This window comes from Podarcis bocagei (genome assembly GCF_964188305.1).
Source record: "Podarcis bocagei genome assembly, chromosome: 12".
NCBI lineage: Eukaryota > Metazoa > Chordata > Lepidosauria > Squamata > Lacertidae > Podarcis > Podarcis bocagei.
The window spans coordinates 12,210,981-12,231,318 of NC_138137.1; the positions used below are offsets into that span (position 1 = coordinate 12,210,981).

Genomic DNA, 20,338 nt, shown 5'->3' on the forward strand with positions numbered 1-20,338 from the left:
GCCCTTTGGTTTAAAGAATGCGCCAGCCACTTTTCACCGACTGGTGGACAAAATCCTGAACAAATTAAGAGGGTTCAAATTCACTTATTTAGATGATATTGCTGTGTACAGTTCGACTGGGATAAACACTAAGAGCACTTAGGGTTAGTACTGCAGCGAATTAAAGAGGCGGGCTTAACCATCAAAGCTAGCAAATGCCAGATAGGGGCTCGACTGTTCAATACCTGGGACACATGGTGGGAGGAGTAGTGATGAAACCTTTAGAGACGAAGGTAGAAGCCATTTCAAACTGGCCTACCCCTACTTCTGAGAAGAAAGTCAGAGCTTTCCTAGGACTAGCCGGTTATTATCGAAAATTTATTCCAAAATTTAGTGAGTTAGCGCCTTTATCTGACCTAATTCGGAAGAAGGAGCGAGATAAGGTCAAATGGACAGCAGCGTGTCAGCAGGCCTTTGATGCCTTAAAAAATGCCTTGACATCAGGACCTGTCCTTGTTGCTCCTAATTATGATTGGGAGTTGACCGTCTTCACCGATGCATCCAATGCTGGGATCGGGGCCATACTGTGTCAACAGGGAGAGAAGGATGACCTCCATCCGATCACCTTCATAAGCAAGAAATTACTTCCAAGAGAAAGACATCTTTCGACCATTGAGAAGGAATTCCTTGCCATCATGTGGGCATTACAGAAACTGAAGCTGTACATCTGGGAGGATTACCAAAGGAGGGGATCAGGCTGTGCCTTGGCCAAAGGCCTGGTGGAACAGCTCTGTCTTGCAGGACCTGTGGAAAGATGTCAAGTCCCGCAGGGCCCTAGTCTATTGTTACAAAGCGTTCCACCAGATTGGAGCCACAGCCGAAAAAGCCTTGGCTCTGGTTGAGGCCAGCCTAACCTCTCTGTGGCCCGGGACCGCCAAGATGTTTTTGTTTGAAGACTGTAAAGTCCTCTGTGGGACATACCAGGAGAGGCGGTCCTGTAGGTACGAGGGTCCTAGGCTGTATAGAGCTTTAAAGGTTAAAACCAGCACCTTAAACCTGATCCTGTACTCCACCGGGAGCCAGTGCAGCTGGTATAGCATTGGGTGAATGTGATCCCGCCGCGAGGACCCCGTAAGGAGTCTCGCCGCAGCATTCTGCACCTGCTGGAGTTTCTGGGTCAGTCTCAAGGGCAGCCCCACATAGAGCGAGTTACAATAATCCAGTCTGGAGGTGACCATTGCGTGGATCACAGTGGCTAGGTCAGGGCGAGAGGCAAGGAGCCAACTGCTTAGCTTGGTGGAGATGAAAAAATGCTGCCTTTGTTATAGCTGCAATCTGCGCTTCCATGAAAAGGGAGGTGTCTAAGATTACACCCAAACTCTTAATGGATGGTGCTGTCACTAATTGCGCCCCACAAGAGATGGGAGTTGCCCCCCCAATCCCATATCATCCCAACCCAGCCAAAGGACCTCTGTCTTTGAAGGATTTAACTTCAACTGGCTCCCATGTAACCATCCAGTCACAGCTTCCAAACATCTGATCAGTGTGTCTGGGGCCGAGTCAGGTTAAGTTATACCTCCTGAGTCAATCTTCTTAAGGGGGGGGGGTATGTGTGTGACATCATACTGGGTTCATAGGGAAAGGGTTAACTAATTGTAAAATGACTAACCAATGGGAACCCAGGGGGCAGAGGTAATTGTGTATAAGGTTGAAGCACAGAGGTTTTTTGGGGAGGAGTTAGAGTTGTTGAGAAGACAGTCTGGAGTTAGAAGAGACAGATAAGAAAAGTCTGTGGGTTGGGCTAGTCTGGTGGGAGAGAGTGAGAGAATTTGTTAAGAGGGGTCAGTCAAACAGTTGAGATAATCAGTCAGAAGGTATTAGGAAGATGTAAGCCGGTAAAGAAACTAAAGTTAAGATACTGACAGGAATATTACCTGAGAAACCAACTTGTTAATGTTTATAAAATAAACTTGTTTCTTTTGGTTCACTTTTAACAACTGACTGGACTCAGTGTTTCACCAGAGAGTAACTGGTTGGTGGCAGCGGGGAAGCGAGCACAGTGGTGGCACAGGGATCAGTAGACAGTTAGATGTGCGGGGACCCTGTGTGATTGCCACACTAACCTTCTGCAATATTATATACAACAGCAAAGGTGCAATAGAAAATTTAAGTCCCATCGCAAATAAAAACCAGTCATTTTTTGCAAGGTCTTTGCGCTCTGTAGGTAAAACTATTAACACTAAGTATGCTATACATTTTGGTGGTGAACTAAATCACAGTGATTAATTTTGTACTTTTCTGTGTGTTTGTTTATTTTAAAATCTAGTTCCCTGTGCTACTACAACAGTTGCGGATAGCTCCAAACTGGGACATGTAAGTGACAACCAGCATCTGTCTGGGTATCTTCAAAAATTGGCCACAAACCTGCCTCTGCTGAGTTCATGCAGGAGAACAAACCACACACCGTGCAAAGGATCAAGGAAAGGCATATACATTTCCTTCATTCTGGTCTCTGAATAGGGTAGGCTTGCTACCAAAGCAAGGACTGCCACCAACACTGTCATACAAGAACCTGGGCCTTGGCTCCTGCATGTGGTCTGTTATTGTCTGGAGCAGAAATAGTATCTTCCATGATACAATCTAGCAGTGGTAGGCTGATTGTTGATTGAGAAGAGTCCAGGAAGGGCTCATTTACTTACTGAAAACAGTGGGTTAACAAACGAATATCTGTAGGCTGGTTTACAGTGGCCTTACTTGACAGGTTCTCTGAATCGCTCTTCATATCTATTTAACTTTGTGGTAAGTTTCCCAGTCCCCAGCTGGAGACAGTGGCCTGATAGTTTACCTCTCTCAGTACTAGTTACAGATAGGTAGCCGTGTTGGTCTGCCATAGTCAAAATAAAAAAATTCCTTCCAGTAGCACCTTAAAGACCAACTAAGTTAGTTCTTGGTATGAGCTTTCGTGTGCATGCACACTTCTTCAGATACACATGATACGCACATGCACACGAAAGCTCATACCAAGATCTAACTTAGTTGGTCTTTAAGGTGCTACTGGAAGGAATTTTTTTTATTTTCTCTCAGCACTGTCTTTGAATACAAAAGGCAGGGTTGTGTCTGCTTTTTGTGCTTCTTCAGAATTTTAGAAGGCTGCGTATACCTTGACAGTTAGTACTTTGCAAGTGTTTACTATGAAAGAGAAACTTGTAAAGCTTATTTAAAGCAAAACAGTTCAACTAACGCATGTCTAATTGAAATTAGTGAAGATTATGGCAGCAGTGCTTTCTGAAATGCAATCTCTGTAGTATATTATTACTATTATTATTTTGTTATTTATATGCCAACCATTTGACTGGGTTGCCCCAGCCACTCTGGGTGGCTTCCAACAAATTAAAACGTCAAACATTAAAAACTTCCCTATACAGGGCTGGCTTCAGATGTCTTCTAAAAGTCAGATAGTTTTTCATTTCCTTGACATCTGACAGGAGGGCGTTCCACAGGGCAGGTGCAACTACCAAGGAAACCCTCTGCCTGGTTCCCTGTAACCTCACTTCTTGCAATGAGGCAACTGCCAGAAGAAGGCCCTCGGAGCTGGACCTCAGTGTCCAGGCTGAATGATGGGGGTAGAGACGCTCCTTCAGATAGCCAGAGTACTTGAATATTTTCCATCTCTACCATTAAAATACAAATATTTTAAGTAAGAGCTTTCCAAACTTTCATGTTGGTGACACAGTTTTTAGACATCATTTCACGACACAGTACAGTAATTCAGTTTTACTAGCAAACTAGAGGTTAAACTAATCCTTTTCCAGCCCCGGGAGAAGAGCAGGGAGCATTTGTGCAACACACCCACACACTGCAGCCAACACGCTAACATGTTGTGACACACAGTGTGGAAAGCTCTGATTTTAAAGAGTCAAGGATTAGTTTGACTTGCTAATCTTCATTATTTAATTTTAATTGTCTAAATAACAGGAAAGGAGATATACTATATTTGTTCATTAAAGTACTTAAAATGCTGTTAGGGCTATATATCTATTTATATGGCTCTATCATGCTTGAGAGTGACAGGAATGGTGCTGTGACTGGAGGCCAGCGCTCATAGAGCCACTTTCCTGGTAACTCTCTTCCTGCCTGCACTGACCGTGCTGCATTGCAAAACCTGTAAAAATGAAGAAAAAGAACAGGAAAAGTTAGAATTAGGACAGAGAGAAATAAAACGAAGTAATTCAGGAGAGGCCAAAGGAAGCACTTCTTCATGCTACATGTTTCTAGAATTCACCATAAAATGTGCTAACACACAACTGGAACAGAATACATGGGGCAACCTTTGCTAGGCTGTACTATTTCAGACTGCAGGCAAAGGAATGCTTGTTTGAATGCTTCTAGATATGTTAAGAGAAACCTGCCAGGAGCTGCAGCATGAACATGCTCTATCTCAAAGTCTGATGCTGACATAATTTTGTAATGTTATGTAACTTCTCATTCTTAGTGGGAAGCAATAAGGAGGGCTAGAGGCAGGGTTTTGGAGAGGGGAAGAAACTTACCCCAAAAGAATCATTCAGCTATGTCCACCTGTCAGATACAGTGGTACCTCGGGTTACATACGCTTCAGGTTACATACGCTTCAGGTTACAGACTCCGCTAACCCAGAAATAGTGCTTCAGGTTAAGAACTTTGCTTCAGGATAAGAACAGAAATCGTGCTCTGGCAGCGTGGCGGCAGCAGGAGGCCCCATTAGTTAAACTGGTGCTTCAGGTTAAGAACAGTTTCAGGTTAAGAACGGACCTCCGGAACGAATTAAGTACTTAACCCGAGGTACTACTGTACAAGGGCTGTTATTTAGTGAATAATTTCTACAAAATAATTGTTGATTGAAACAGATTTATTTTCCCAAATTTGTTAAATACCGGTATGTTTATATGGAAAAGAGAGTATTAGAAGATATTGAAATCTGATAGTACAGTGGTGCCCCGCAAGACGAATGCCTCGCAAGACGGAAAACTCGCTAGACGAAAGAGTTTTCCGTTTTGGAGGTGCTTCGCAAAACGAATTTCCTATGGGCTTGCTTCGCAAGATGACAATGTCTTGCGAGTTCCTGCTGTTTTTTTTCCCTCCCCCCTTTTTCTAAGCCGCTAAGCCGCTTATCAGCTGATCCGATCAGCAGATAAACCGCTAATCCGCTAATCCGTTAATGGGCTTGCTTCGCAAGACAAAAAAACCGCTAGACGAAGAGTCACAGAACGGATTCTTTTCGTCTTGCGAGGCACCACTGTACTGTTCTTGAATGTGCATTGAATTTCCTGTCTGCTGCATAGCCTTCTCTATTCACTGTTCAATCTCCTTTGCTGGCTGCTTTTCTGTAATTTTATAAAACAGAGTAAGTGAACCTCAAGTGTTCTATCATAATGCACTCTGCTGGCTACTTTTGCAAATAGCTGTATTGCATTACTCTTCTCACCCCCACTCCACAAGTAAGATCCTTATATATCCCCATCACCACTGTGAGTGAAAAATAAGTTGGACATTTTTAAACGGGAAAATAGAAGCAAGGCAGATATAAATGGCTCTTCTGTATTCACACATGTATGCACTTAATGAAGCACATATTACTTTCTGTAAATTATTCCCTTTTTTGTGTTAAGATGCAGGCGACAGATTTGCATGGCAAAATGTATAACGTATCTGCAACCAGCCTTCTTGGTTAGCATTTTTCCAACATTCATTCCATTTTTCATCTGAAAGAATTAAGTGCAACGCTTAGTCTTCCCATGCTTAAAAGTTTTCCCGTGCTTAAAAGTTTTTGTGGTCATTCTATCAGTTTAAAGCGATTTGGTGCTAACGAAGCTTATATTTAAGCTTAATTTAATTTACTTGTGATCACTAACTTATATTACATTTTATGTAAGTTGAGCCTTTTCATAGTTTTGCATTTTCAGATTTGTGGCTTTCATAAAGTTAATAAATGCATTTAATTACAGACGTGCCAAAGCAGCTCGAGTGATTGGTTTACTGGCATTGCATACAACTGAGCTTAAAGAGACTGTTCCCGTTATAGAGGTAATATTTCTTGCTAATACAATTATTGGAGTTTTCAAAAGCAATGTTTGGGCATTTTATTGCCTTGGTTTATGAGTTGCAAAAGTTACTGATAATTATGTGTTTAATAGTTTGCTCCATTAAGGCATACTGCTTCCTCTGCTCACTCTACAAACACCTTTGGAGGAAGTTTGCAAGGCTGCAACTTGGTCTACACTTAGCACATTTGTGATTGTAGTTTGTATTAAACTGTTTTTACTGTTGCATTTTACATTGTTATGACGTGCCCTGGGACAGATAGATAAAATCTTTATTTGCGTCATCCAGAAGCCATAGCAAAGGAATCAAATGCAATAAAATATGCAATAAAATACAGCTATAGCTAGATGGTTGGCTATTCAAAATTTACCACCATACAAATAAGAGTTAATAACTGTCCTTGACCACAAATAAAACATCTGAATGAGTGGGCTTTCTTTACTAAGCATTAAACAGATTAGTCAGGTAGTAGAGCTAATTCTAATTGCCCCAGCTAAAATTTCTGCCATGTTTGCTTCACCTGGTAATCTTGGTCTGCAAGAAGGAAGGACACTATAGCAGTGGATGAACGACCTGGTATGGATGATAGAAGAGGGGTAATAATAGCTCTGGGACTATTAATAAATAGTTAATAAATAAATAGGGTAATAAATCAGTAACCATAGCAATAATTGTAATTTGTGGGGTTTGATCAGATTTGTTTTGTGATTAATAATCAGTTACAAAATGTCCTAAGAAAATCTTAGTGTTTGGGGATCTTTTAGTTTTGGCCTGGGTTAAACCATCTGAAATTAACTTTTGAATATGAATATTACGCTTCTCTCATTTCTAGAGTTGGCAAAGGTACTGAGATACAGAACTGAACATTTTAATATTCTAAGGAAGAGATTGAAAACTGAATGAAATAGTTTAGAATATTATTTCTTTTCTAAGTTCTTCACAACTTATAAAGGTTGATAGCCACATCAACAATAAACTTGATGGCTTGGATAAAATTCATTTCTGGGATTTGTGAAAGCTGTGTGCCGACAGCAGAAGAGGGGATGGAAAGAGGATGGGCTAGGGGTATATGTCACAAGGGTCTAATGTTTCTATCATGATCTCTATTCGGTAATTTTAAAGGTATTCAACAGATCAGTGTATTGTTATAGAAACCTCCACTAGAGGTCACTTGGATATTAAAATTAAATACAGGGGTGGTGAGGAGGGAATCCTATTTTTAATATGGGGACTCAATGTACACTAGGCAAGGATGCATATTAAACAATATAATTATGTTTTTACTATATAGTAGATGGTGTTCTAGTCACTCAAGAGTATTTTGGTTGAAATAATTGGCCATTTCCCAAATAATGTAGCATTTTACGATTGGGGTTGCATTTGGCCTGCATTTAATTGATTTAAATAAAAATAAAAAATTAAACTGGTCTGGATTACCCGCAACCTTAGCATGTGTCTTTTACCCACAGTGAGGTGTAGTCAAGCTTACACTCCCCCCCCCCCCCGGTGCCTTCTGATTATAAGATAGTTCTTGAATCTGCCTTCCTTCAAACCATTCCATATTTAGTCTGTAATAGGTTGGCTTTTTTCTTTTTTAAAAAAAACCAGTTCTTGTTCCAAACTGTTTTTCAATTAGTCTCTTATTATGAGTAAACAATAACTTCATATTGTCGTAAGTTTTAATGTTTTTGAAAATCTAACATCCCAGCCTTGGTTGTTTTATAAAGTTTATGAGCTATGACTTCAGATCTTTTCCTTTTTAATATGAAACACAGAAACATTTTGCCATTCTTTGAAATTTGTGTGAAAACACAGGAAATTTTAATAAAAGAAATAAGAGTATGAGAGCATCCATTTCAAAAACAGAAATTCTACCCAGGCAGAGAATTCACATTTTTAAATAATAAAGAGTTAGATTCACTGGGTAATATAAAATATTGAGAGGAGGGTATATGAGGTGATAATAAATTAGGGTTACCATATTTTTTTAGGAAAACTCCAAAGTAGTCATAAGAAATTATGCAAACCTTAAGAGGATGCACAGAGTTTGATATCAAGTAATCATTCTAAAGGACTCTTATGCCAAATTTATAAAAATCTTATGGACTTGGATATTGAAGGGAAGCAGCTGGTTCTTTACATGTCTTTGACTGAACAGATATGACCAGTGCTTTTTTCCCTTAAAAAAAAATATGTTTAGGGGTACTCTCATTTTGACTCAAGAAAATCACCAGGAAAGAAAATGAAGCCGGCGTCGGAGGTGGTAACAACGAAACTCAACAGTCACCGTGCTAGATTCCAACTCCTACTTTACATATTAAACACTCGCTTCCGTCTGAGACTCGGGAAACACCATGACAGGAAATGAGCCCGCCATCAGGGGTAGCAATGGAACTGACAATTCACTGTGCTAGAGAAGAAACTAAAATTTTTAAATTTTTTTGTTTCTTCTCCCGTTAGATTCACAAAATGTTTAGGGGTATGCGTTCTCCTGTAACCCCCCCCCCCCGCCGAAAAAAGTACTGGCTGTGACAATCTGTGCCTTTGCAGAAAGGCATTCAGAAACTACCAGAGAAAATTTATTTTGTCTTCTGTAGCCTTTACTTTCTTTCCTGTAAAGTTGCATAGTTATCATGCTTTTCCCTGCTGTATCCCATTTGTGCTAATAATGTATTCATTGTTCCAGGCAATCACACTCTTAACAGAACTGATCAGAGAAAATTTCAGGAACAGCAAACTGAAACAGTGCCTTTTACCTACCCTTGGAGAACTGCTTTATCTTGTGGCCAACCAGGTAAATTAAACAGTTGTATTAAAAATATCTTACATTTGCAAAAGTAAACAAACAAGTGAGCAGCTGGAAATAAATAGAGATAATAGAACTCTTGGAAGTATAGCTTGTTCTTCAGTTTATAGGAGATAAGCAAAATATGCTAATTTTAAGATACAACAACAACAAATTGTTGTTGTTGTAATTTTAAGATACAGACATTTGTGTGTGGGTTGGGTTCTGAGTCATTATGCACTTGCATGAAATCGTGTATAATCAGAGCATCCATTGAGGAAGCCTGCAAACACCTTGTTTGGCTATCCCCCCCCCCCCCAATTCTGCAACTTTTTGTGACACTTGGTCACTTCCAGATTGGGTGTGATGCACGTGTGTGTTACACACATATCAGACGTGTCTAAAACAATCGCTTCCTGCATTTGCCTGTTTTTAAGTTTGCCTTGCATATCTCAAAAGTTTCATCCTGACGTGTCTTAAAAATAATTTTAACAGCTAGCCTTTTTATAGTGATTTTCAGCATCCTATAAACATGGCAAATACAAAAAATAGAGTTAAAAACCCACATTTTAGAGGAAACAGAGAATGTAACCAAAATTGTACATGTCCTACTCTTAAAGCATAAATGGGCTTTTAAGCCCATTCTTAAAAGTAGGATTTTTGAATTATCCTATTAAAAATGCTATATAGAAAGACTACCGTTCTGACTTTTTAGGCTGTATTCCTTTGAAATGTTACAGGATCTGGTTTCTTAAAGGTTTAAATTACAGGAAACTCCCTATTTATGCGGGGAGTTGCGTTCCAAGGCACTGTGTGTTTTAAGTGAAATCACATATATTTGAAACACCATTGAAAAACCTGCAAACACCCTATTCCACCTCCACCCCATTCCTGTTCCACCCCTTTTTGTGACATTTTCAGGTTCAGAATTATGTGTGTGGTCACGCACAAATTGGACATGCCTAAAGCAGTCTCTGCTTGTAGCCTCTTGTTAGAGAGTTTTACGCCTTTCCCTAAAATTTCCAGAAAGTTAATTCTTATCCTAAAGTGCTGGGGTATACTTGTTACCAGTTACCAGACAGGAGGTGGGTGAAGGAGAGTGGAAATTAGTCACAGTTAATATGACTAGACCAATTAAATTACTTTATTAATTAATATTCCTTATACAGTACTGCTGTTGAGCCATTCAAAAGTTTTCCTTGAGAGCCAGGACCCATTTGGAAGTATTTACATGGAGTCTTTAAATTATGGTATGAATACAGATTCCTTGTGGTTTGGGTAATTTTTACATTGAACATTGCATTCATATAATAATTAACTTACTACAGTGGTACCTCGGGTTAAGTACTTAATTCGTTCTGGAGGTCCGTTCTTAACCTGAAACTGTTCTTAACCTGAAGCACCACTTTAGCTAATGGGGCCTCCTGCTGCTGCCGTGCCGCCGGAGCACAATTTCTGAAGCAAATTTCTTAACCTGAAGCACTATTTCTGGGTTAGTGGAGTCTGTAATCTGAAGCGTATGTAACCCAAGGTACCACTGTAATTTGACTGCCCTTACAGTGCAATGCTGTGCATGTTTACTCAGAAGTAAACTCCACTGTGTTAAATGTGAGCTGGGCAGAGAAGAGACTGGAAAAAAGGAGTGTTTTTTAAGACAAGGACAAAGGTCTTGGGAAAAGAGAGAAGGAACCAAAGACAGTGGGTGCAGTTATCTGTGTGCAAGGGGAGTAGACGTCCTCTTTCTTGCCTCTTCCCCCTTCAACCCTAAATGTGCCATCAAAATTTATCTTAAGGGTTGGTGACTCCCTCCAGAACAGATATGGGGGCACACAAGGGAAAGATAAATCTCATTGCATGAGCAGAGGCCTGTTTGTATGACATTCGATTTCACTAAATTACAGGGAAGTTAAGAAGGATAACAAAATTTACCCCAGGTAACTTTCCTCATCTAGATTCTAGTACAGTACACCTAAGGCCGAATGCTAGCTAGGATGTCATAAATTATCTGTCTTAGGAAGACATTCTCTTCCCTGTCATAAAGCTGTTAAGTTTATGTCCAAATGTGGTGGTGGGTCTTAAAATAATTTTGATTCGGTATTCTTGGATTCCCTCCATGTATACTTAAGTTGCCTCTCCCTTTTATTTTCTAACAATTGTAGAACAAGAGGGAGTGTTTATTTACAGAGCCAGATAATAGTTATCAGTAGAGATGCATGGGTTTTTAGTTCCTGATTATAATATAAATTGTTTTCTCTTAGATGGCTTCAGAATGGAAGTAAAGCCTAAAGAGACGTGGTGTCTGGTTCCCCAGGGGACGTATCTGTTAACTGTCATTTCTAGAAGTTCCTATATTAGTTTTCTAGTCAGTTCCTAAGGTCACTGGCTGAGGGCATTAAGCCTGAATAAAAATGAAGCAGTCATATGAACATAAGATAACTGCATTTACATTTTGAGCATACTTCCATTATGCTCTAAAAACTGAGAGGTTGTTCACCTCTCTAGCTTTGTTTCTATAATTGAAATAAAATACAGTGAAATATAGAAATAGAAAATATCTATCAAACAGTTTGGTTCATCTTTTGTCCATGCTTTTAAGAGCATAGGAAAAACCATCTAATTATTTGTGCAGCAGTTGTGTTAAAGTCCGTAGTCACCTTCACAAACTGTCTAATCCATTATGCAAGTTATGGTCTGTAGATGATCATGAAAGTGTGCTCATTCTTAAAGAGGTATGGCTATGGCATACATATTCCTAAATGTTTTAGGAAGATCATGTTTTTGGTCTGATTTTTTTAATTTAAATCTATAGAATTACAGTTACAGCAAAAATACATTTGATTCATCTTCTTACAGTATCCAACATGAGCTGCTCACATATTCTGTTGTATTTCAGTAAAGAATAAAAGGAACCATTTTTTCTGAAATATTTATGTTAAATAGATTCTTCCATCCCATATTTGTTTATATTGTATTGTTTCATTCAGCACCATTAAGTCTCAGATTTTCCACTTCCAGTGGTCTATTGAACGTATTCTGTTTTCTACACCATTGCAATCAATATGTGAGCAGCTCATGCTTTTGATGAAATGTAAACCTGGTGTAAAATTTATCATGTGACTTTGGTGTGGTTGTTCAGGAACGTAGCACCAAAGTAGGACCAAAATATTTCATTTTTGGCTTCCAGCTGCATATTATAGATGTAAGTAGTTGTAAGCTGTAAGTAGATAAAAGACTGTGAATTAGTTGAGAGACAGATGGAGAAGGTAAGATTTACCAGATGGAGGGGGATGCCATTCCTGATAGGAATGACTCCCCCTACTAGACACAGGCAGAGTCTTCAACTTGAAATATCCTCTCCAGAGTGGAGTAGTCATTCCAACCCTGCCTACTGCAAGGGATGGTTGGGTCTTCATGTCTCTCTCTTTGTGTGGAGAGAACCGTTTGCTTGAGTGTTTGTTTTTAGATTTTCCCTTTATCTAGTCCTCACCGTCATCTGGTTTGCTAGATCATCTTTCTGAGTTTTTCCACTGTGCTTTCCTGTTGGCTGCTCCCCCACAAACATCTTCATTTCTACTTCATTCTCTTCATTTTTCTCTCCCCCACTCCCGGTTGTCTGGGGAAGGGAAGAGTGTAGGGGGCAGCTGGATTCTGACCCGACTGCCAGGGAGGCACAGGAGGAGTCCACAGAGGCAATAGGGCCAGGAGCTTGCATTTCCTGCCCTTTTTCGAAAAAGGCAGGAACGTCATTTTGTTTCAACAACTCAGCATTTCTTCAGGAGGCCCCAACAGCACCTAGAGAGGTGATCGCTGCACCTGTTGGTCTAGTGGCTTTCATGTTCTCTGTGATCTCTCCCTGCCTTGATTGGCCGCATTATTGCTGCACCTTCGGGTTCCAGCACCAACTGGGAGTTGGAGCAGCGACAGCAGTGTGCTCAGTCGCATTGATTTCCTGCCTTTGCGCTGCATCTGCATGCAGGATGACTTCGCCTTGGCAGGACAGCCTCTCTCCTCCCAACGGAGGAGAAAAAGATATCCCAGGCAAAGTAGCCTTTGGTGATTCTCCAGGTTATTCATCAGAACAGGTGGAGGTGAGTATGAGGCCTTCCTTAGTTCAGCAAATTTCCCAACATTGCCTTCATGGACAAAGGGGGTTATCTCTTCAGATATTAATGATTCCCTCAGGGTTTTTTTACACCCAGACCAGCTTGCTTCATCACCATAAGAGTAAATGCAAGAACAAGCGGTCCACATGCAGGCATAGGGAAAAGAGGGGCTATTCACCTGATAAAGCTGGACGTTCCGCCTCTTTCCTCTCACACCCGGGGTCCTAGGAACCTTTTCTGGATGGCCCTCCCTTGCCACCCAAACAGGCTAAGACGTCTGTTCCTCCCACTCAGGCAGTAGTTCCACAGGAGAGGTCACACCTAATCCCCCCAAGCCTCAGGGTGCCACTGGGGCTTAGTGGGAGGCCTCTAGGGAACTGTCTTCCCAGTCGAACCCAGACAAGAAGAGGAAGTGACTGAGGTTAAGAACCAACCTAGGGTGTTCTCTGCTAAGGTTTTTATGCCTTTATTAAAAAGGCTTGTTGGGTGCTGCGATTGCCAAAGGAAGAGACAGCCCCCACTGAATCCCTTGGAAGTAACCAAAGCTTTTCATGCAGCAATGGCTAAGCCTGCCTCTGTTTCCTTCCCCAAGCCCTTTGAGGAACCTTGGGATGCAGAGTGGAGAACCTCAACTAGAGCTTAAGCTCCTTGCACACAGGGAATGAAACATTATATTGTATCTTCTAGATAGGTTTATGAATTGCCTCAAAGGTCCAGTCATTGATTTCAGAATTCATAGTTAATGAAGCTCTCACAACTGTCTTGTTTCTTTCTGTTGTTGTCGAACCCTTTAGAACTCTGATCTCCCTTGCATAGTCTTTGCAAACTGAAAAAGAGATACAAGTAATTGCCTTGGGGTAGGGCAGCGGGAAATATTAAGATATTAACCTGTCTATTCAGATGCTCAAAGTTAAAAAAATATATAAAAATGGTCCAGGAGTTTCTTCTACCTACATGTGACTGATCTGAAAATAAATATGCCGTTGATTTAAAAGGCTGGCAGAACTGTTGTTAATTTGTGACTAAAGTTAACATATTTAGCAAAACCAGTTCCTTATGTGTATGCAGTGACATAAGAGGCATCATTTAAAAACGGACAGGTTCATAGAGAATGTGTGCGTATAAAATTGCATTTCCCCCCATAAAGATTTAACATAATTTATACTGTTCACTTCATTTCTGGCCCTTCCACATCATTTACAGGAAGGGGAAAAGGAGCACCCCAGAGAATCCTGGGCCCTTCCTTCAGCTGCTTACACTGTGCTAATGAGGTGCCTTCGGGAAGGGGTAAGTTTCTTTTGTTGTTCTCAATAGAATTTCTCCATTGTAATAACCCTTTAGGCATTGTGTGAGGATTGTAGCCTGCAGCACCGCAGTGCCTTATCAACCAAGGATTGCTCGTGAATTTAAATAATCATAAGACCATGACCCACAGAAGAAGAAAGTGCAAAAGGGAGGAAAAGTGTTCTCCGATATGCTTAGCATTTATAAATTATCTTTTGATTTTGGAAATAAAATTAGCTGGTTAATTTTAAGTTACAGTATTTTTTAAAGGAAAGCTTTGACAACAAATGCAATTTCTTAGTTTTATACTTGGCAAGTTTTATTCTTTTACTTGTTTTTATAGACATTAGTTGATGAGCTTTTTATGTTCTCGGTTGTCATATCCTTAGAATGGCATATTGGGTTGGGTTCAACTAATTTTGGTTTGCTGTTTTGTGTATTTGGTTTGGGGATAATTTCCTTAATTTATAACCAAAGATTATATAAAATGGAAAACGTTGGATTAAAGCCACAAAGAAGACTACATTTGCTATTTTCATGAGGCCAGCTGGCATTACTAATGCCCATGGCAAATGTGGAGGAGTGAAATGCTTATAGGAAGAAAAACATCAAGCAAAACATATTTCTTCTTCTTTGGCAATCACTCGTAGCCGAGTAAGATTGTCTTCCATGAACACAGTCTTAACAGTGAGTCCGTAAGTGACTGTGAAGGCCAATTCAGGATGCGCACGTCCTTCCACAGTTGGGACATAGGTTTCTGGATGGGAGTTGATCGTGGTGAGGGTTTGCCAAGTGTGCCTTCCTCTTAGCACAATTCTCCCTTTTGTCCTGAGATGGGCATCTTCAAAGTCCATGACACCTTTGGTAAAGGCTGTTCTTCAGTTGAAGAGCTCGCAGACCCATGTTTCCCAATTGTTGGTGTTTATACTACATTTTTAAATGCCTTGAGAGAGTCTTTAAACTTCTTTATCATTTACATATTTGTATGAATGAAAGATAATTTCCAAATAACAGGGAATGGTTGGATTATTCTGAATATCTGAATGGATTCTTAAAATCCAAAAGTAGAATTCCTCTGGAGTCTATCATGGGCCCAGTTACTGTTAGAATGCCTTTTATTTTAAGGCTTTGATGAAATAAGCAATAGAATTGAATCATTGGCTAGACATTAGAAATAATCTAAAGATATATAATCGGGAAAAGGAGGCTTGACTTGAACGTCACTGTGAATGAAAAGGCTAACTTTTTCTGGCTCGATGGCCACATTAAGGATTTGCCACCTTTCTGAGAGTTGCATACCAGCCAGAGCTCATTTCATATGTGAATACTCTCATATCAACACATTTCGTTTCATGTGCATGCACACATTCAGCAGAAAGATGGGCAGACATTCAGCTTCCATCTACACACACAGCAGAAGAAAGACAAGATCCTGCACACACAGGCACAGAATGTGTGTGGGGAAACAGACTCAGCAAACACACACACGTTCAACAGCATTTGTCCTCTTTAGGGCAGGACTAGTGTACTAGGGTCTCCTGTTGTTCCAGCGTTTCACTGGAGAAAAGAAACATAGGCCCTTTGTACCTTTGAAAAAGGCCCCAGTCTCCCTCTAGTGGCACCATTGTTAGGTATTGAACAGGGAAACAGAAATAAATGTTTCATTTTTCCTAAAGAGCTTTTAAGAATGGTCATATGCCAGAGTGAGTCCCATTGATCTCAGCAGGGCTGGCTTCTGAGTAGATTTGATTTGGATTGTACTGTAAATTGGTGAACGTGCAGCACAATGACAAACAAGATTTTTAAACAATGATTATGTGGAGACATGATAGACATTTATGAAATTATGCCTACCATGGTGAAACTGAAAACATTTCCTCCCTCTAGTCAAAGTCATTCAATGAAACTGATTGACAATAGATTCAGAAGAGACAAAAAATATGTTCTTTCACACAACACACAATTAAGATATGGAATGCAAGGTGTGGTGATGACTGCTAGTGTAAGGTGCCTTTGGAAGTGAACTGTACAAAATGATGGCACCATCTTGCAACTGGAACTTCTCTGGAAGTACAGTGGTACCTCGGGTTACATATGCTTCAGGTTACATATGCTTCAGGTTACAGACTCCGCTAACCCAGAAATAGTACCTCGGGTTAAGAACTTTACTTCAGGATGAGAACAGAAATCGTGCAGCGGCGGCACAGCAGCAGCAGGAGGCCCCATTAGCTAAAGTGGTGCTTCAGGTTAAGAACAGTTTCAGGTTAAGAACAGACCCCCAGAACGAATTAAGTTCTTAACCCGAGTTACCACTGTAACTGTCTGGTCACTGTCAGAGAGGGCAAGATGGAGCTATGTCTGGTCCATTGGTTTTTTTCCCTTCTTTTCCTATGGAGGGCAGTCTGGCAATGATGTGGAAGAAGTGAAGGCGCTGCCACTACCACTGCCCACCTGTCGTCCTCCTCCCTGACTATGCCCACTGCAAATGTTGGACCTGAGTTTAGAATCCCATGATAGTTGGAGCTGGACTGCTGGCAGGATGAACAGACTGTTGCTTCCCTTCTCCTAAATTCAGCTTTCAGGATGACATATTTGTCCGTTGTTGTGAACAATTAGGTGGTGCCATGCCATTCCCCACAGCATTTTAGTTTCCTAGCTATCATGAGAAGCAGGTGGTCTGATTTTTCCCAGGGCTCTATTAGGTAAACGTAAAATATGTGATTGTTTTGAACATTTTAACTTCTGCTTAACTAATAGGTGTTTAATATCTCCTGAATTTGATTCTTAATATTAACTAGAATCTGATTTAAAAGTATGTGTAACATTCTATTTAGTCGGTGTTTATGAACTCTACAGGACAGACTAAAGGTTTGAGGAAAGCTATATAAACATGTCTTACAGATTCATTTTTGTCAAGCAGGGTAGCTTATATGCTCTTGTTATGACAAAATGAACCCTTCAGTATAAGAGACCAAATATTAGTTTAGGTCAGTCTTCTTTTCCAGAAGCAAATTAAGCAGAAAATGGCACAATCTTCCTGCGTATACACTGTTTGATAATAGATCCCAGAGGGGCTTAAGAGAGCCTATCTCAGGTGGCAGCAAATTGAATTAGTCTGACAGCCTCATTGAGTTCATGAAACGCAGTGACAATCCATGACCCTTTTCCAGCCAAGATGCTATGGTTATCTGGTCCAGGGCATGCTTCATTTTGTCATTGGCTGCCATATGCAAACTAAAGAGAACCTTAAGGAATACATTTGACTGTACATAACCTAAATTACTGCCTTATGTTGCTGGAGATATATTATTTATAGTAACAATTGCTATCTGTTAATTTTTTACTTTGGTTTTGATCTGTTTTGAAAGTAGTTTTAATTTGTGCTGAATTAAAGCAAAATTAGAACCCAAATGATTTAATAATTACACTTTCCCACGAATAGCTCTAAGACTCCAGTGCCAAAGAGACGTGGTCTTCCTTCATCCATTTGCATCCTTTTTGCTGGAATCCATGAGGCAAAGAAATGACAAAATAATCTTAGGACAGTTGTCAAAATTGTTTGGTGAAGCAATGCTAAAATGTCTGCTTTGCCCACTTGTTTTAGGATAATCCATTGCATCTTGTTGAAATGAGGACTTCTTTGTTAGGAACTGGTGTAGTAAACTAGAGTTGATGCTTCATTAACGGTTGATAAGTGGGAGTCATTTTACTGTAGAAGTAACATGTGAAGCAAAGTGGTTTGAATCTGCCCTTATGGAAAAAATAGAAATAAATTATTATCCAGAGGTGGGGAAAATCATGCCCTAGGGATTTCCTACATGCAGTCCTTCCCTGTATCAGTTAGCAGTTGCTATAGTTTGAATTTAATTTTTACTTAGTGATAGTTAATTTTTTAAAAAATTCTCTCTTTCTAGGAAGAACGAGTTATAAACCATATGGCAGCAAAGATTGTTGAAAATGTATGCTCCACCTTCTCTTCTTATGCTCAGGGATTTATTACTGGAGAAATTGGACCAATATTGTGGTATCTTTTTACGCATTCAACCATAGATTCTTTGAGAATAACTGCTGTTTCGGTAAGCAGATTTTGTTCTTTAAAAATAAAGGTGTACATCATTCCTAATTTTTATGCTTCATTTCTTCTCATTTTTTAAACTAGGATAGGTTGGAAATATATTCTTTATACTAAGGCAAAACTACCTTTGGATGCAACTCATACTCATTTTGAAGAAAATGGGTGGTTATTTAGTTGACTCAACCAAAAAAAAATTCTTCCAAGCTGTCTCTCATCTTCCTTAAGGTTGAAATATACATAGGGCATATTACTATTGTCTTGGCATTTGGCTTTTTGCTCAACTATTCCTAATTTCAAAATGAATTCCTGCTTTGCAGGGGGTTGGACTAGAAGATGACCCTCATTGGTCCCTTCCACTTCTACAAGTCTGTGATTCTGTGTAATTGTTGTTTTTATTTGCTGAGGTCTTTACTTGATTTCCCAGGAACTACTCCTGCTCAACTTAAAAGATCTAAGATCTGATTGTCCTTTTTCCTCCCCCCCCCAGCCCCCTGAGATGAAATGGTTAACTTGTTGATTAAAATTAGTTTGTAGGAAAGTAGAACTTCATTAATGTAAATAGCATAATCCTGGTTCTGTTCATCAAGCTCTTCAGTCTATATTCTTTATAATATATTTGATTCCTTGCTTTTATAGCAAAGATTTCTTAACCTATCAGAAGCTAAAGTACAGTTTAGAAGTAGAGTTCAAGATACAGAACTGCAAAATCATTTTGATATGATTAGAAATCCTCAGCTTTCACCTTTGTTCTCCTGCATTAAGCAACATTATTTTGAAAAATAGCCTGCACGCCTGGGCACAGAGGTAGGGTACTCATTTTTTAATAGACCTGTGTTTTCAGACAAATGTCATATATATGGAACAACAGGTAGAAGGGAATGTTCCCTACTGAACTTTGCAGGACAGTGGTGAAGAACTGCTCCATCATTTGTTGAAGCATCAGCTGTGTAATAAACATCTTAAGGTCCTTCTAGGTTCTCTTCTCAAAAATGGTGCATTTTTGTTCATGCCGTTTCTTTGGCATGGCTTATTGTAAATAGCAACTAAAATGGAGTCCAAATTTGAGGTGTTATTTTCTACCCGTTTTCAAAATAATATGCTAAAAGTAAAAATGAGTTACTTTTGATGTTTCCCCGTTTACTTTATTGCATCGGGGTAGCTAAATAAAAACCTTCAATATGCATTTTAGAATTACAAACTTGAAAATCTCATTTTAATTGTATTTGAACAGAAAATTAGGGGAATTATCACTGGAATTATCCTTGTTTTTAATGCAATAAGAAAAGTTAAGGTACCACTTTTTCAGGTCAAACTGAATATGCTGTATGCTGATTTGAAACCTCCTTATAAACTAATGCCATTTTCTGCATTTAGGCTACAGTGTTTTTGTATAATACTGTTTTCCCATAGGGCTTGCATTGTAGTTTTCTATCCCCCCCCAAAAAAAAATTAAATTAAATTATGACATTTTTATGTAGTATTTTGAGAAGTTTCCCCTGATAGCTTTGGCAAGTTTACTTGGAGAAAGTAGACACTGTGTTTTCTTAGAGCAATGTTTATATTAAAAGAATCATGCTGGTGGTGTTATTATTTCATAAATCAATAATAAAAATGTATTTAGGAAAGTCTTTATACCAGAAGTACTAGGTATGTAGCCTGTGGGTTGAATAGCAAATATCACTGCCCTCTGCAGTCTTATCTGTCATGGTTGATAGTCCAGAACTATGTCACAACATTTTCTGTTTGCTTTGCAGTGTAACCTGCCTCAGGTATGTGTCACAGACATACCTTCTAACAAGACTGAATCTTTCATCATCTTGCTAGTGTCAAAATCCAAAATTATTCTATTAAATTTTAGAATCATTATTACAAGATGGATTGTTATGATTTGCCTCTAAATAAGTAGCATATGTTTGCCCTTGTTAGTCAAAATCCGTTTGAACCTATAATCCTTTAAATCTTTTTAATAGCTACCCCTATGCAAGCATAAAGCTACTGAAATGTGGCTAATTCAGTCTTGAAGGGAAGCTCATG

General features: G+C 39.5%; 1 protein-coding gene across 5 annotated transcripts in view; it reads left to right on the plus strand.

Annotated features, from left to right (window-relative positions):
* ULK4 (unc-51 like kinase 4) overlaps positions 1 to 20,338 on the plus strand; it is a 159,834-nt gene that overhangs the window by 17,463 nt on the left and 122,033 nt on the right. For all 5 annotated transcript variants that reach the window (XM_081164361.1, XM_081164360.1, XM_081164364.1 and 2 more), the window contains exons 16-20: positions 2,306 to 2,352; positions 5,961 to 6,039; positions 8,744 to 8,851; positions 14,149 to 14,232; positions 18,144 to 18,305. In XM_081164361.1, the coding sequence (XP_081020487.1) occupies positions 2,306 to 2,352; positions 5,961 to 6,039; positions 8,744 to 8,851; positions 14,149 to 14,232; positions 18,144 to 18,305 (480 nt within the window). The remainder of the gene's footprint in view (positions 1 to 2,305; positions 2,353 to 5,960; positions 6,040 to 8,743; positions 8,852 to 14,148; positions 14,233 to 18,143; positions 18,306 to 20,338) is intronic.